General features: G+C 43.2%; 1 protein-coding gene and 1 pseudogene across 2 annotated transcripts in view; one reads left to right on the top strand and one right to left on the bottom strand.

The window, feature by feature from the left end:
* The first annotated feature begins 971 nt into the window (after positions 1–971).
* Positions 972–12,315, top strand: part of MGST2 (microsomal glutathione S-transferase 2) — a 32,286-nt gene continuing 20,942 nt past the window's right edge. Inside the window, exons 1-2 of one of the 2 annotated variants that reach the window (XM_081540611.1) lie at positions 972–1,053; positions 5,907–6,006. In XM_081540611.1, coding sequence (XP_081396737.1) covers positions 996–1,053; positions 5,907–6,006 — 158 coding nt within the window. In that variant the 5' untranslated portion in view covers positions 972–995. The remainder of the gene's footprint in view (positions 1,054–5,906; positions 6,007–12,315) is intronic. The other variant, XM_081540612.1, reaches the window with a different exon arrangement.
* LOC145526360 (ribosomal biogenesis factor pseudogene) lies at positions 4,513–4,902 on the bottom strand (annotated as a pseudogene).

The following is a 12,315-nucleotide window of genomic DNA, read 5'->3' on the forward strand; positions in this document are numbered from 1 at the left end:
TATGAAACTCCATTACTCTGGCCACCTGATGCAAAGAATGGACTCATTTGAAAAGACCCTGGTGCTGGGAAAGATTGAAGGTGGGAAGGGAAGGGGACGACAGAGGATGAGATGGTTGGATGGCATCACTGACTTTGTGGACATGAGTTTGAGCAAGCTCCGGGAGTAGGTGATGGACAGGGAAGCCTGGTGTGCTGCAGTCCATGGGGTCGCAAAGAGTTGGACACAACTGAGCGACTGAACTGAACCTAAAACTTATTATGGAGATAATTTTGCAATATACACGTGTTAAACCATTATGTTATACATCAGAAACTAATAACGCTCTATGTCAATTATAACTCAATTAAAAAATTCTATGGTCAGCATGATCACGGGAGAGTTAAGGTGACAGTGGGAGGCAGCCTGGTTCAGGGCTTAGGCCACCTTTGGAAACTGCGCCTGAGTTCAAATCCTGGATCTGTCATTTACTAAGGAATAAAGTTATAATCAGTTTAAATTACTGTGTGCATCTCAATGGGATTAAATAAAATCTTCTACCTCCTCTCTTTTTCCACAGGAGGTGTGAAAGATCTTAGGGAGGCCTTGGAGCCAGGGAGGGGACTAAGGCATGGAGAGGTTGAAAGAGAGGAGCTGGGAATTGTTTTTGAATTGGCTGAGAAGGTGGTTTGACTGCAAGGTACTGCTGCTGCTGCTTGAGGGCTAAAGGCAGAGGTCAGAGCTCAGGGGATGGGAAGCAAGTTTGGGCAGCAGCGCCAGATCCAGGTGAAGATCTTTGATCTTTGATTGACAGCCTGGACCCGCCTACCTTACTGATTCCTCTTCCAGAGCAAAGGTCACGCAGCCAGTTTGAACCTCCTTTTTTTTTTTCTTTTCCTTTCTCAGCTCGGTTGACCCTATAAGGCAGGTCAGCATTGCCAAATCAAAAGTCGCTCTTGCCCTAATAGGAACTATTCTGCAAATAGTTCTGTGAACCAGAACATTCTCCGGGAAAGATGGCAGGGAATTCGATATTGCTGGCTGCACTCTCTGTCCTCTCAGCCTGTCAGCAAAGTAAGCGTTCTGGGGTGGGGTGGGGTGTGTGTGTGTGTGTGTGTGTGTTACAGGGAGGGGGGAGGGTTTGTGTTTGTAAGCGTCCTGGTGTGTGTGTTACAGGGAGGGGGGAGGGTTTGGGTTTGTAAGAGTCCTGGTGTGTGTGTGTGTGTGTGTGTGTGTGTGTGTGTGTGTGTGTGTTAGAGGGAGTGGGGAGGGTTTGGGGGTTGTACTCACCTGCTGGTGGCCTGTGGGCTCTGCAGAGCACTCAGGGTCACCAGGAGACAGGCAGACATTTAAAGCATTCTGGGGGTTAGTTCTCCCTATGGGGCCGTGGTGGGCCCTCCAAGCGTAGAGAGTCTGAATCATCTGTGGTTACAACCCACAGCCCTCTTTGACTGAACCTGGGCCAAGTGGGCTCTAAATGTTAATTAGCGTTCCAAAGGGAACATTGTACCTTGCTTACAAATCATAACTGTGATTTCTTGAGCCCTGTGTTTCCTAAATAAGCTGCCTAGGACAGGTATGATTATCAGGTACCAAAAAAAAAGTTTCTGCAAAAATATGAGCTTCAGATTAGGCAGTTCATTCCAAATTTTAAAGCGCTTTCCCATTAGGATTATTCAGTATCCTGATCGCCTGGTTGAAAAGAGGCTTTTTTTCCTCTGGGGTCACTTTTGCTCAATTCCTATTATTTTAGGCACATGCTTCCTTAACGTACAAATTGGGGGAAAGTGTCTGAGCCTTGGCGAGCAAGACTTCTTTATCAAGTGCACGTTTGTTAATTTTCCCCAGTGTGCTTGTACCAGGAAATGGGGCGGAGCTGTGGACTGCTCTGCCCTGAGCAGCGGAGGCATAATGGTTTAGGCCAGAGTCTAGCCTGCACGCACACCAAGGGAACACTGTACCTTGCTTACAAATCATGACTGTGATTTCTTGAGCCCTGTGTTTCAAGAGCCCTGTGTTTTTTGAGCCCTGTGTTTCTCCTGCACGGGAGAACTTGCCAGCGGGTCTGTTTTTGTGAATTTATGAAAACATGATACCTTAAGACACACACTTTGTGGTCTGATTTACCTCTTTTCTACAGTAAAGTAGAATGCTTATTGCCAACTAAACATCACTTACATCTGAAACTCCCTGTGCTGATCCTCTGGTTCACATAGACCCACACATAGGCACTATCCACCACGCGTGTGCCCATGTCCCTGCCCTGAAGAGGGCCCAGGGTCAGGTCCACGGATGTCCCCAGGCTGACTCAGCCTCTGCCTTCCTGACAGAGAGGCTCTGTTTGCTAGTGGGTGCCAGGGACAGTGTGAATTGCAGTGTTGAGTTTAGCCAGCTGGGCTGGGAAGAGGAGACTGGGCCAGTGGTGGTTGGTGGTGGACAGGGAATGTTTGGTGAGGGGTGGGAGAGAGAAAGAGGAGGAAGGGAGAGAGGGAGTTGGCATGAAGAACCAGAACTCATTGCTTAGCAGAAGTCTGTGTTTATGGAGATGGGACACCACTGTGCTGTAGCAGAAGCAGCGCAAGGCTTGAAAACAGACAGACTCACATCGTCTGGTCCAGCCACTTACAAGCTGGGTGCCCTTGGCCAGGAAATTCTGTCCTGCAGTGTCTTCAGCAAAGAGGGTTAGACAGGACGCTGGTAGGGAGTGCCCCCCATGGGGCTTGCTCCAGAGTTGGCACTCAGTGTGGCCGTTTCCCTTGGCTGCTTCCCCACAGAGAGGAGTTTCTGCTGGATTGAGAGGCAGCCGTGCGGTGAAGCAGGCCGGCTGTGGCTGGCAGGGCAGGACGAGAGGTCTTGATTCGCTTTCCCGGCACACATGTGTCCCCCTGGAGAGAGCGAGGGAAGTGAAAAGACAGTTAAAGCAAAAGGAGCTCATTTTCAAGTAGTCTTTAATCAACTCATAGGAAGGGAAATAAAACGGAAGCGCTCCAGAAAAAGGGGTGAAATAGCCTTTTCACCCTCGTCACGTTGCTCAGTGACAGCCGTGGTCTCTCTGAAGGCCCTGACGTGAGACCTCCTGGGACTGGAGCTGGTGCAACAGGGTCCTCCTTCCTGAGGGTGGGCGGGGTTTTTCGACCCCATGGACTGTAACTCGCCAGGCTCCTCTGTCCTTGGGATTCTCCAGGCAAGAATACTGGAGTGGGTTGCCATGCCCTCCTCCAGGGGATGGTCCCAACCTAGGGATCGACTGCAGGTCTCCCACATTGCAGACAGATTCTTTACCTTCTGAGCCACCAGGGAAGCCCATAGGGAAACGATTGCTGATATATAAATCTAGGAGCACACTTCTTTCTTTGTTTCCATTTTACATGTGGAAACAAAGAGCCTTGACTCCTGTTTTCTCTGAGGCTGTGGACGGAGTTGAAAACAACAGTAATAAGGTCCAGGATGGCCAAGTCTCAGTTTTCCCTTCCATAGATAGATTTCCAGCTGATGCCATGAGCCATTGGTCTCTCCAGATTTATGATGCCTTGGCAAGGCTTAGCCCAGAGTCGGAAACCATTAATGCCTGATCCCACTCTTATTTTCACTCTGCTCTCCTAGACTTCCGTGATATGACTACAGTTTGAATGAGAAAGATGCCAGTCCTAGGTGTCTACACACTTAGATGTTCAGCTATAGCTTTTTAATCCTGATCGACCCTTTATTTGCAGGGTTGTTAGGACTTAGAAGCTATAGGGTTATTCTGAGGGGAATGAAGGGGAAGGGTAGTGGCCAGCTGTGAGAGCCTTACTTGACCAGGTCCAATATCTACTGACTTCTTGATGGAGAGGAGATAGTACCGTGTACCAGGAGGAAACACATGGTCCCTAATGCTGTCACACAGTGAGACACTGAAACTGCATGCTTGGTGTGGAAAAGGAGATTATTTTTAAAACATTAGCAAGTAGGAAACGGATATTGAGGTACTGAAGTATGGGAGGCCAGTGTAGTGTTGGAGAGAACTGGTGAAAAACTGAAATAATCTGGAGGAAATAATCTGAAGAGAAAAAAGAGACCCAAGAAGTTAGTTCAGGGGTAAGAAGAGAGAGAGATAGGACGGGAGGTGAGAACTGTCGACAAGTAGGATATGTAGGTCTAAAGGAAAGAGGGTCACAAAACTGATCATCAGAAGCAGGTGATTCCAGGCATCAGGGCTTGATAATATAATGTATTTTCCATACAGCAAATGAAGGATGAGAATGTCATAATTATTTCAGAATAGGGAAACTGAGTCATATAGGGAACCATCATCCCCAAGTTTTCTTGTGGCCCCCCTTACCTCCTGCCCTCCTCATCTCCAGGCAGTTACTGATCTGCTTTACGTCACTGCAAATTCATTTGCATTTCTGAGAATTTTATACAAATAACCTTATACAGTAGTACCTTTTTTTGAGGGGGAGGGGCCTAGCCTCTTTCATTCAGCATAAGTTTTTTGGTATAAAACATTTAAACTATTGGTCATCTGGGGGAATTTGATGCATCACCAGTGTATTACACTTGTGCCATCAAACTTGTAGCTTCATCAACATTAACTGGTTTGCTTTCATGACCTTGCTGAGGAATCAGCTGTTTCTGCAGAGGTTCAAGAGAAAGGCCCTTTGAGACATGTGTGCAGCTTCCTTTTGTATATCCACAAAAGCTTTATTCACTCTGTTAACTTTTTCATCATTCACAGTGTTTATCTCATTAAGATCAGTGGTAACTAGTTTTGCTTTATCTTTAACCTGAAAGATGTTTTGGTGGACTATGTGGAATGCATGCCCGGACTCCTGCTGTCTTAGTTTGTCCCTGGCCACTCAGATGCTCGTGCAGCTGCTCAAGTTCCGGGAGATGCCATCTGCATGCAGCTCATTCTGCGTAACTGTTCTGAGATTCACCCATGTTGTTTTGTTTATTACTAGTTCATTCCTTTTTATTGTTGAGTAGTATCTTGTTGTATGGATACACCACAAACTGTTTATCCACTTACCTGTTGATAGACATTTATGTTAGTCAGGGTTCTCCAGAGAAACAGAACCAATAGGATACTCATACACACTCTCACGCATCTGTTTTAAAAGATTGGCTCTTATAACAGTTGGGGCTGGAAAGTCTGAAATTTGCAGGGTCTGTTGCAAGACTGGATATTGCAACAAGAATTGATGTTGCTGGGACTTCCCTGGTGGTCCAGTAGTTAAGAATCCGTGCTCCAGTGCAGGGGACATGGGTTTGATCCCTGGGCGGGGAACTAAGATCCCACATGCCACATGATGTGGAAGAAAAAAAAAGAACTCATGTTGCAGTCTTGGTTCAAAGGAAGGCAAAATTCTTTTCCTCTTTGGGAGACCTCAAGCTTTTTCCTTAGGGCCTTCAACTGAATGGGTAAGGCCCATGCACAATAGGCAGGATAATTTGCTTTATTCAAAGTCTACTGATGTAAATGTTCATCACCTCTGAAAAATTATCTTCACAGCAGTATCTGGACTGGTGTTGACCAAACAACTGGGCACCACGGTTAGCCTTGTTTACACATAAAGTTAACCGTCAGCAAGTTGTTCCTGATTTTTAGCTATTACAAATAAAGCTGTTGTGACCATTTGTCTATAGGTGTTTCTATGGACATATGATTTCATTTCTCTTGGGAAAATGTCGAGTTGTGGATTGACTGAATCATATGGTCAATATATGTCTAACTAAAGAATTCCAGATGGTTTTCCAAGGTGGTTGTACCATTTTACATTCCCGCCAGTGATGTATGAGAATTTCAGTTGCTTTTGCATCCTCATCTGTCTGTCTTTTTCGGTTGGTATGATCCGACTTTTAAAATTTTAGACATTTTAATAGTGCATTTTACTAATGAATAATGATGTGCTGCATTTTTAGCATTCATTCCTTTTTATTTGCAGGTTATTTTGCTATGCAGGTAGGAATGGCGAGATCGAAATACAAAGTTACGCCCCCATCAGTCTCTGGGTCACCAGATTTTGAGAGAATATTTCGTGCACAGTGAGTAATGCTTCTCCCTTCCGGAATATGGACCAGCCACATACACACAATTCCTAATTGGGGGAAAGATGCGCAGAGAAGATATGCCATTATAACAAGCTACTCTTTATAGTCAAGACCCTTCTCAGGATCCTTGAGGCTAGAAGTAGTCAGTGCATGGAGTTTCTACCCACCCATAGTACAAATTCAGAGGGTCCATTCATAGAAAAGGCTGGAATCCTGGAGGAGGGACTGCTATATGTCTCTAAACATGGCAGTTTGGTCCAAGAGTCTGGAGGGGTCCCCCTGAGAGTTCAGTAGCCTCATGTTGGAGTAGTTATGCTGTCCATTTTCTCTCTGAAATCTTTATTTCTTCTTATCCACTTTGAAGCAGAGGCAAGTCAGTATTATCCTCTGCCAATGGACCATTTCCTAAACCCAGAACTTGTAATAATAAGGAAGCTATTTCATTGTATTCATAGTGTTTTTTTTTTTTTAAATCATCTTGTGCTCCTTGTATTTTCAGATCCACACAGAATGTTCCACCATGACTCTGCCTGATGCAAGATGCTAGGTCTCCCTTTATATTTAATTCCCCCAACCAAGTGCTTTTAAAAACGTTGCACATATCACCATTTATGCATTGCTTGGTTCTTTTGTTAATACTTTGGGAATTTTCATCTTTGTTCATAAGTGAGGTTGGACTATAATTTTTCTTTTTTTTTGCATGGTCCTTGCTCATTTTGATATCAAGATTATACTAGTCTCACAGAATGAATGAGGGAATTATTTTCTCAAAGAATTTGAATAAGATTGAAAGAGTGTGTTCCTTCAAAGTTGTTAGAATTTGCCTATAAAATGATCTGAACCTGATATTTTTTTGTGAAAAAAATTTAAACTATGAGATTTGATTTGTATAATGATTATGGAATTATTCAGGCTTTTTATTGTGTCTTGAATCAGTTTGTGTCAGACTTGGCCCTTGAACTGACAGCATTGGTCTCTTGCCCATCAAATTGCTCCAACAAGGATGGTACTCACTATTTCCTAAGCTTAAAAGTATGATGAATACCACTGGTAGTATAAGAGGTGCGTAGACATGCTTAAATTTTTTTTTTAATGTGGTAAGAATGTGTAACATGAGCTCTACCCTGTTAGCAAAATGTTGAGTATATAGTACATTACTGTTGACTAGAGGTATAATGATGTACAACTCTAGATTTCTAGAGTTATTAATCTAACATGGCTAAAACTTTATACCCAAGGTATGATTTAAAATAACATTGAACCACATGATAAGGGAATCATTTTCATTACCTTTGAATCTTTATATCAAGTGGAGAATATTGATTTGGTGCTGATATGTCCCACATCCCAAAAGTAATATTTATTTTTTTAGCAAGGTAATACATGTTTGTAGTCTGAAAATAAAGTGAGGTTACAAACCTTATAACAACAAATAATCCTCCTTATCCCCAATCCATCCTCAGAAACAGCCGTTGGCACTCCTTTTTTTTTCTTTTTTTTCTACTTTTGATATTTATTTCCATATTTCTGAATACTAAGTGTTCACTGCTATTTATTGACTTGGAACTTTTAGACATTATCACTTGACCTCCTTTTATGGAAGAAAAAATTTCATGCCCCTCTGTTTCTTCTTTTCCTCACTCATCCTTCCTGTAAAGTTATATCACTTCATCGAGTTAAATCAATAGCCAATGTTTATGTTATTGTGATTAAGTAAATAATGTTCAAAGCTGAATCAAGTAGTTTACTATGATTACCTTTCCTTCTCGTGTAGCTTTTTGTTTATGTGGGGTTAATATCTACCTCTTTATTTGTTTGCTTAGTTTCATCTCCATATTTCATCTCCATCATCTCCATATTTCAGCAGAGGTGAAAATCTCTAATATACTTAAATACATTAAGTAAGCTAGTAATACCTTGGAGTGGTTCTTTTTTTTTTTTTTTTTTGAGTCATTTGTGCTTGAATTTGTGCTTGGAGTCATTTCTGCTTGAATCTTCCATTTTTCTGCTCCAATCTGGAGGTTACACTTTAGGTCGGTTACATAGCTGTTATCCCAGGATTTCCTGTCATTGTCCTGGGAATTTCCCTTGTATTCTACTGATGTGGGGGCTTCCCAGGTGGCGCTAATGGTAAAGAACCCGCCTGCCAGTGCAAGAGACGTAAGAGACACTGGCTCTGTCCCTGGGTTGGGAAGATCCTCTGAAGGAGGACATGGCAACCCATTCTAGTATTCTTGCCTGGAGAATCCCACGGACACAGGAGCCTGGCAGGTTACAGTCCGTAGAGTCGCAAAGAGACACGACTAAAGTGACTTAGCACGCACACTACTGATTTGGATCCCCGTTTCCTGGATTTCCTATTAGGCTATTTATTTTTTATTTCTCATTTTGGTGGAATATACCCTTTAGGCACTTTCTGAGAGAAGGGGAATGGTAGGTCTTAGCATTTCTGAATATGCCTTTATTCTGCCTCATAGTTGATTGATGACTTTGTTAGGCATATATTTCTATGTTAAAAATCCTTACCTTAAAAAAAAAGATCCTTACCCTCAGAATTTCAAAAACCTTGTTTCATTGTTATCTGATTTCCACTGCTGTTGTTGAGGTGTTCTGTGCTGTTCTGATCCTTTGTTTGGAAACTGTAGAAGCTTGAGGGTCTTGGCCTGATCCCTGTCCTGAGGTGTTATGGTGCTGTGCTGACTCAGCCAGAGGTATGTTTCTTCACAGTTAGTCGCTCAGTCATGTCTGACTCTGTGATCCCACGGACTGTAGCCTGCCAGACTCCTCTGTCCATGGAATTCTCCAGGCAAGAATACTGGAATGGGTAGCTATTCCCTTCTCCAGAGGATCTCCCCGAACCAGGGATCGAACCCCAGTCTCCTATATTGCAGGCAGATTCTTTACCATCTGAGCCACTAGGGAAGTTCTTATGCTGAACCCTAGAGGAGACTTTTTGTAGCCTGAAAACTCATGCCCTTCTGTTCTTGAATATTCTTTAATATTATTTACCCCTAAATTTTGTCTTCTTTTTTTCTCCGTTCTTTTATTCTTAAAATATATGTAAGTTGTAAGTTGACCTCCTGGACTGTTCCTTTAGTTTTCTTCTATCTTGAGTTTTTTATCTTCTTATGCTTTTATTCTTTCTGGGAATTTCTTGAACTTCCAACTCTTAATTGATTTTTTAAAAATTCAGTTATGAATTTAATTCTTAAGAATTAATTTTTATCCTTTGATCTTTAGTTCTTATTGTTATTGCAGTTATATCATTCCTTTCTTGTTTCATAGATGCAGTTTATTTTCTTATATCTAAGGATTTTAATGATATTGTTTAAAAATTTTTTCCTTTATCATTACTGTTTCTTCCAAGTTCCTTCTTATTTGTCTATTTCGGCTGTTGTCTTTAATTTTTATTTGTTATTCACTCACTCCAGTGTTCTTGCCTGGAGAATCGCACGGACGGGGAACCTGGTGGGCTGCCGTCTATGGGGTCGCACAGAGTTGGACATGACTGAAGTGACTTAGCAGCATTAAGTATCTTTCTAGGACCTTTATGTGTCAGGTACTGTTTTAGTAGCTTGGGATATGATACTCAGACAAAGACCCTTGCCCTTTTGAAGTTTACCTTATAGCCAAGGAAGACAGAAAATAAACAATAAATAGATAGTAACTTAAGAAAAGAATATGTTGTGCAAGAGAATGGTAAGTGTTAAGAAATACAAGAAAAAGCATTGCATGGGCATGTGGGAGTGGGTTGCGATTTGAATAGGGTGGTCAGTGTAGACCTGACTGAGAAGGTGGCACTTGAGCAAAGACTTAAGCACATGAAGGAGTTAGCCATGTTAACATGTAGGGAAGATGCTTTTGAGACAGAAGAAGTAACTTATATTTTAAAAGGTTCACTTTGTCTGTTTTGCCAAGACTATCTCGGGCATTGGTAGAAGCAGAAAATTCAGTTAGGAAGCTACTACAAAGACTCAGGCAAAGAGTGACAGTGACTTGAACCAGGAAGATAGAGTAGAGATGATGAGATATGACCGATTCTGGGTATATTTTGAGGGTAGAGGCAATAGGATTTCCTGAAATAACAAATATGGAATGTGAGAAGAGTCAAGAACAGCTTTCAGAGTTTTGGCCTGAGCATCCTAAAGGATGGACTTGTGATGAACTAAGAGAGAGAGGGCTGCAGGAGGAGCTGTTTTGGGGGGAACACCAGGTGAGACTTAACGCAGCAGCTACAGAGAGGCGTTAGACACAACGCTCTACTAAGCTGTTTGGATCATTTGTTATTGCATCATAAACTGACTAGTACATTGTTGCTTACACATCCAGGCAGACATGGAGAGTAGATAGTTGGATATACCAATCTGCATTGTAGCAGAGAGCTGGGAATATAAATCCAGGAGTCACTGGCACACGAAGATGATTTCAAACCAGGACACTGGATGACATCCTTAAGGGAGTGGCTGTAGGTAAAGAAGAGGAAAGGACCAAGGACTGAATCTGGTGTCCTCTGGCCTGATGAGGCCAAGAAAACAAGGGTCCAGCCAAGTGATCTAAGCAAAAGAGATCCTAGAGGCCTTACTCAAATGTCATTCTTAATGGGCTGTCTATGCCATTCAGTTCACTTGGGAGTGAACTGGAGGCTCTGTGTGCATGGGCAGGGCTTACTGGGTGTGCAGCTTCACTACAGGATGATGGGTCGTGAGGCAGCTTTCTTCTGGGGGAGAACCCCAGATGTCAGTATCTGTAGGTCATCTTTATGGGACCATTTGTTTTCTCTTAGGAAAAAAACCCTTAACCCTCCCGTGGGGTAGGAGGGACTAAGGGGTGACGGGGGAGGGTGGGAATAATCGGCCTGCCTGCTAGCAGTCTGACAGTGTGGCTGGTGAAGGAAGGACCCTTCTTCCATGGGACCCTTCTTCCATGGTACAGTATATGAATTTGCACCGTGATCAACACAGAACTTCATTCCCACCTTCCATTGTTCCTGGAACGCCCAGGAGATCCAACCATCTCATCCTCTGTTGTCCCCTTCTCCTCCTGCCCTCAATCTTTCCCAGCATCAGGGTCTTTTCCAATGAGTCAGCTTTTCACATCAGGTGGCCAAAGTATTGGAGTTTCAGCTTCAGCATCAGTCCTTCCAATGAACACCCAGGACTGATCTCCTTTAGGATGGACTGGTTGGATCTCCTTGCAGTCCAAGGGACTCTCACGAGTCTTCTCCAACACCACAGTTCAAAAGCATCAATTCTTCAGCACCCAGCTTTCCTTATAGTCCAACTCTCACATCCATACATGACCACTGGAAAAACCATAGCTTTTTAATATGCTGTCTAGCTTGGTCATAGCTTTTCTTCCAAGGAGCAAGTGTCTTTAATTTTGTGGCTGCAATCACAATCTGCAGTGATTTTGGAGCCCCCCCCAAATAAAGTCCCTCACTCTTTGCATTGTTTCCCCATCTATTTGCCATGAAGTGATGGGACCAAATGCCATAATCTTAGTTTTCTGAATGTTGGGTTTTAAGCCAACTTTTTCACTCTCCTCTTTTACTTTCATCAGGAAGCTCTTTAGTTCTTCACTTTCTGCCATAAGGGTGGTATCATCTGCATATCTGATGTTACTGATATTTCCCCTGGGGATCTTGATTCCAGCTTGTGTTTCATTCAGCCCAACGTTTCTCATGATGTACTCTGCATATAAGTTAAATACGCAGGGTGACAATATACAGCCTTGATGTACTCCTTTCTCTATTTGGAACCAGTCTGTTGTTCCATGTCCAGTTCTAACTGTTGCTTCTTGACCTGCATACAGATTTCTCAGGAGGCAGGTCAGGTGGTCTGGTATTTCCCTCTCTAAGAATTTTCCACAGTTTGTTGTGATCCACACAGTCAAAGGCTTTGGCGTAGTCAGTAAAGCAAAAGTAGATGTTTTCCTGGAACTCTCTTGCTTTTTGGATGATCCAGAGGATGTTGGCAATTCGATCTCTAGTTCCTCTGCCTTTTCTAAATCCAGCTTGAACATCTGGAAGTTCACGGTTCACATACTGTTGAAGCCTGGCTTGGAGAATTTTGAGCATACATGCTAGCATGTGAGATGAGTGCAGTAGTTTGAACATACTTTGGCATTGCCTCTCTTGACTTCCCTGGTGGCTCAGACAGTAAAGCTTCTGCCTATAGTGTGGGAGACCTGGGTTCGATCCCTGGGTTGGGAAGATCCCCTGGAGAAGGAAATGACAATCCACTCCAGTACTCTCGCCTGGAAAATCCCATGGGCGGAGGAGCCTGGTGGGCTACAGTCCATGGG

This window comes from Giraffa tippelskirchi, chromosome 11, assembly GCF_054371585.1.
Source record: "Giraffa tippelskirchi isolate mGirTip1 chromosome 11, T2T-mGirTip1v1.2.pri, whole genome shotgun sequence".
In the NCBI taxonomy this organism is placed as follows: domain Eukaryota; kingdom Metazoa; phylum Chordata; class Mammalia; order Artiodactyla; family Giraffidae; genus Giraffa; species Giraffa tippelskirchi.